At 38.8% G+C, this 5609-nt stretch overlaps 1 protein-coding gene across 1 annotated transcript; it reads right to left on the bottom strand.

The window, feature by feature from the left end:
- Nucleotides 1-403: 403 nt before the first annotated feature.
- LOC137717822 (putative disease resistance protein At4g33300) lies at nt 404-5155 on the bottom strand. The gene is made up of 5 exons (XM_068457309.2): nt 4337-5155; nt 3621-4015; nt 1879-2234; nt 1584-1789; nt 404-1482 (listed from the first exon to the last, which is right to left on the bottom strand). Exons 1-5 carry the CDS (start codon nt 5034-5036, stop codon nt 692-694), a joined length of 2448 nt encoding a protein of 815 aa, XP_068313410.2. The 5' UTR covers nt 5037-5155; the 3' UTR covers nt 404-691.
- Nucleotides 5156-5609: the final 454 nt, after the last annotated feature.

Genomic DNA, 5609 nt, shown 5'->3' with positions numbered 1-5609 from the left:
TAGATGCGACTCTATTTGGTTCTTTAGTACTTGGTCAGTTAAAGATAGAGGGCACTAGCGAGGTAACCAGGTTATAATAAATCGTCTTGAAAGTAAAATCCATAATAAGCTTCAAGAAATAATTTATATAACATTGTGGCGTATAGTGCGGGGCTAAAGTCATCATTTGTAACCGAGTATGGATTGTTTTTTCCCTAGTTACTTGGATATGATGTCATTTTACTAAAGAGTAAAATGTTATCAGATTAAGTGGAATGGTGCGCACCACGTAAAGAAGCCACATATCTGTTGTTACATTCAATTTGTTTATGAGTAATACTCTTGAGAAACAAATCAGAATAGAAAACCATTTATGTCATCATAATCAAGTGGGAGATGTTGGAATATGATTATAATAACATGGTTTTCAAAATATGTGTAATCATATGTGAAGGTACACCATAACATTGGTGTACTAATATACATATGATTGTAGTGTAATTAATTAAAATATATGAACAGTTGTATTTCAACCTAAGAAGTTATAACTTCTCCTGAAGAACACAACTCCCCCAGAAAGATTACTTCCATCTCTATATATTTGTCAAATCCCTTTCTATCAGATTTATTCAATTCAATTCCATATTCACTCTCTATTCATATCCTTCGCACCATATTGTGATCGATAGTCTAACGACATCTGTTTCCGATCCTACGAACTACCCCGATTTTCTATCACATGAAGCTCCGGCAATGCCTTCTCTGCATCTCTCCACATCCAAGAAATATCCTCGTCGCATACTACACGGCGCAGAGACTGTAACGCTGCAGCGGATTTCGGCAGATTGCTAATTTGTGAACATTCCCTCATGTCAATCTTTTCCAAACTTGCTAGCTTACCAATGTCCATGGGAAGGCATCTCAAATTTACACATTGGGAAATGTCCATGTACTTCAAGCGAAGTAGCTCGCAAATGCTGCCCGGAAGCGTCTGCAGTGCCGGACAGGCGTATAGCCTTAGGATCTGTAGAGATTGCAGCTTTCCCAAATCAGCTGGGAGGTGGTATAGGCTGTGGCAGTTGGTTACGCTCAAGTTCTTGAGCGAAGGCATTACGCAAATGCACGAAGGCAGCTGGAGTAAGTCATTGCAATGATCAATCGTGAGCTCTGTAAGCCGAGGAAAGGCAGATTGATCAAGGCTATTACTGATCTTGCATAGGATTATATAAATTTTCCTCAAATTTTTCAAGGGGATGGTAGATAATCGAGGGACAGATACTTTTTCGAGCCAGAGGCTTCTCAAGTCGGATAAATTTGGGAAGACTGAAAAGCCACCTAGGATGGCATTCGAAGTACTGTAATTCATGATTATCAATGCCCTCAACTTTGGCATGTTTGCAATGAAAGGAGGCATAAGGTACTCATCGGCGGATGAAAAATTCAAAATCAGCACTTCACATTTGGGAAACTCCATCTGGAACCAGTCCATCTCTTTCATTTCACCTGCATAATCAAGTGATGAATTGGTTTAAATCAGCACGAAAGGGTAAACATAAGGAATAACCTCATAATTGATAAATGCAATTACTGAAACATGTTAATACCGGTATGAACTGATACAATCTTAGCGTGAAATGGCTGATCGGAATCCCGCTCCCATTCTCTTGGAAGTTCAGTCTCTCTTCTTGGCATAAGCAATCGACTGCGTTCGTTCATGCTGCCATCATTGCTCAAATGAAGAGCAAGGTCCCTCAGCACACCATGCTGTGTAACAGATATGTCGTAGCAACTGCTATATATGTCTCCATCTCTGCAACATCAATATATACAAAGGGTTCAAATCAGAAACTAATCACACTCAAGTAAAAGAAACAAAGTACCGAACTTTAAGCATCGTACCTTGCATCTTTCACCAGGGTGAGGAGATTTTTGTTCGAAAGCTCGACAAGAATAGCAAACGCTTCTTCTTCGTCAATGCCATGTATTTCAACCCACATATTGGTAAGAACATTAAGAGGGATCTTCTTGTCTTCTGGAAACGCACCCAAATCCAAGAAACATGATTTAACTTTTTTGGATAAGCGGTCGAGACTCGTTGCCATCCGTTGAAGTAAATTGTTCTCATGGGACTCACAAAATGCTTCCCCTTTCGACAACTTGCTCCTTGCATTTGCCCAACACAATTCAGGCTGGTCTTTCAATGAAGCTCCAATCACTTTGAGAGCCGAAGGAAGCCGCTTACACTCGTTAACAATCTAAATTTCAAGAAAACAATCAGTTACCGATGTGAAGAAACATAAGATAACCCATTTTGATTAGCAGAAAATGGAGATTGGAGGCTTGTGACCACGTTTGGCTGTAGAACTTAGACCAACTCCAACCCCCAGAGTAAGTTCTAAATTTTCCCTTATATGCCTCCCTCATTTCATTCAAACGCTTATTCTAAAATGGGGTTAAGTATTAAAACTAAAAAAAAAAGAGCCAAATTTCGGCCAAGATTTAGGCCAAGGTTAGTAGTGGAGTCCATGTGAGAGTGAGAAATGACAAGTGAAATTCATCCGTCACCTGGATTGTCTGTCCTCCCCATCCCATACCATTCTCATCCCTTCCTATATTTTGTAGTCACAATTAAACCACGTTAACATTTTATATTGATTTTTTTATAAAAATAATAAGATAAAAGACAATGGGAATATAAAATGTTGACGTGGCTTAATCGTGACCACAGAAATAGATGGAGATGGGAAGGATATGAGATGGAGAGGGCAAACAATCCAGGTCCCGTAGGGAAAAGGTGTGCGCCAAGCACAGCAAGTCACTCAACACACCCATGTGGGCTTGCTGCCCACTTGTTGCCATTCAATCATGAGCCTAACCCACTTGTTGCCATGCAAATATGAGCCTAAACGACTCTATTTTTTATTGTGCAATCTGATTTAAATGGGTTGTTGGTTGATCAAATGATCCACGTTCAATTTTTTTTTTTTTTTAGTTTTATATTTATATATTTATTGAATCCATGAGCTAAGATTGAATATAATTAAATCTAACGGTAAAAAAAAAAAATCTAATATCCCAAATTTAAATCCAAAGGCTAGAATAATTAAAAAAAAATTATTTAACTCAAAATTCACCCAAAAACTCTATGAACACCTATGTATTTTTTCAAACATGCACACAAAACTCATTTTTTTCATACAATTCTTTCAATTTTTCTTTCTACCATCTTCCAAAACCATTTCTATTAATCATGGTTTATTAATGATCCAATTTAGTGATTTTTCCATAGTGTTTCATGAGTTTTATGTGTCGATTTAATGATTTTTTAATATTTATCGGAATTTAAATATTTTTAGGTTAAAATATTCATAAAATTAATTTAGAATAGTCTACATAATTTTTTTTTAAGTTAATTTAAAAAAATCTAAATTCATTCTTTAATAATTTTAAGCTAAAATTTTAAACGTTGAAATAAAAAAACTGTTTATGAATTAAAACTTAAACTTTTTGGGCTAAAAATTTTAGATTTCACTCGAAGAAGATTGAAGATGGTCTTAGAGAAGTGATTGTGCATTATAGAAGCACTTTCTAGAGGTTTTCAGAGAGGCAATTGTATTCTAGCAAATGCGCTTAGATTGTACCTGCTTGATCAAATTTTTATCAGTCGCAGAAGGAATGGAGTTTTGGCCAAAAGCAGAGTGACAAAACAGAGAGAGTGCTTCTTCTTCCCTCAACAACTGCACATCATAAGTGGCATCGAGAACGGTTGGGAATTTGAAACGTGAGACCACAAGAAACTTGCAGCCCGGGATTTTAACGAGCAGCGGCTCAAGCACTGCCAGTGACCACACATCATCCAAAACCACCAGAGTTTTCGTCGCGGTGATCCACTCGTATTGCAAGTTCCATTGGGGAAGCACAGAATTGAGACTGAGAACTTGGTTCCCCATGATGAACTGCACAATCTTGGCCTTCAACTGGTTCACATCTGGAGACTGTGATACCGTCAGGAACAGAATTCTCTCACTGAAATAAGCTGCATTCGGTCGGATGAGCACAAAACAGAGTCAGCGTTTGATTCTAAAGAAAACTCAAATTCTAGAGAACCCATTAAAGCAAATTCAAATTTTAGAAAACCCCTCTCAAAAGAGCAAAACAAAGCAGAGTTTGGAAAATTCAGCTAAAAACGCTTCTGACTACGTTTGGTGAAAAAGCGATTATATCATCTGAAAAGCACTTGAATTTTCCAAAAAAAAAATTCAACTTGTTTGTAATAAAATAAAAGCAGTTCTAGCAAAATCGATTAGGATCACAGCTTCACAAGTAAGCAGTTAGAAACAGGCACTCAGTTACTTACATCTAATTTGATCATCCTTGCAAAGCTCTCTGGCGAGAGTGGTTTTTCCAGAGCCACCAATCCCACAAATCCCGACGACCCTCAAGTCCTCCCTCCCAAAAATCATTCCCTTCACCGTCTTCATCCCCACCCCCAATCCCAACACCACCGAACTGCTCACCTCCCACTTCATCTGCCCTTCCTCCTCCACCCTCCTCACAGCTTCCTCCATCCACCCGCCACCGCCACCCCCGCCCACACAAGTCCCAATCTTTAAGGCCCCAAGCCGCTGTTCCATCATCCGGCTTGACCAATCAAGCCGGTCGAACCGCTGAGTCACCTCCGCCCTAATGTGGTGGACGTCGGCCAAGATATGGACCTGCAATGGGCCCTGAAGAAATCTGGACACCGTCTTCTGAAAAGACTCCAGCTTTTTCGCCAATTGGACGTTCTTGTACAAGTTCCAACGCGGCGACGCGAGGACTTTTCGGGCCAGTTCGAGGCCGTTCTGGAGAACTTCCGACAGGCGGTTGAGCTGGAACTGCCGTTCGGCCGGTAGCTCGACGCCGGAGTACTTGATTTCTTGAATTATGGGGAGGAGCTCCTCGATTGAGGATTTGAGTTGCTCGGCGGTTCCTCTGCTGTGGCATGATTTGCGGGAGATGGCGATTAAGGTTTTCAGGAGCTCCGTCGTGACCTCTTCGACGAAGAAGTCCGTCATTGCCCTTGTTGGTGGTGGTGGGAGCTGTGCGACTATGGCGGGTGAATTGGTTTGTCTTGTTATGGAGACAGCATTTCCATAATCCAATTAAAAGGATGAAATAAATATGTGTAAAAAGTAATATATTTGTTTAAACACGGCTTTTTCAGCATGTGTCATCGAGTCCAGATCCTGGCTGGATTTTTTTTTTGGTTAGGATTTTGAGAATTTGTATATCGTGTTTATTTTTCGTATATCATTAGGTAAGATATTATTTTAAATATTTTTATTTAAAAATAAATATAAATAATAATTAACAAAAATTAACTAGACAATGTACAATGAATGAACACGATTTACAAATTTCAGAATCCTCACCAAAAAGAACTGAAGAGGATCCTGTTGGTATGTCTTCACTTTTAATTTACTTTTTTTATATGTATGACGGGAGATTTTTCAATGTAATTGGCACACGAGGTGGTATATCACGTATCATTATATAAATACTGTGATATGTGTGTTAAAAAATTAATAACTTAAAAAATAAAAAATTTCACCACTTATATAAAAACACATAATGTATTACCTGTGTTT

The sequence above is a fragment of the Pyrus communis genome, chromosome 8 (assembly GCF_041283825.1).
Source record: "Pyrus communis isolate YQ-2024b chromosome 8, ASM4128382v1, whole genome shotgun sequence".
Classification (NCBI taxonomy): Eukaryota; Viridiplantae; Streptophyta; class Magnoliopsida; order Rosales; family Rosaceae; genus Pyrus; species Pyrus communis.
This window is presented reverse-complemented; position numbering and strand designations above follow the sequence as displayed.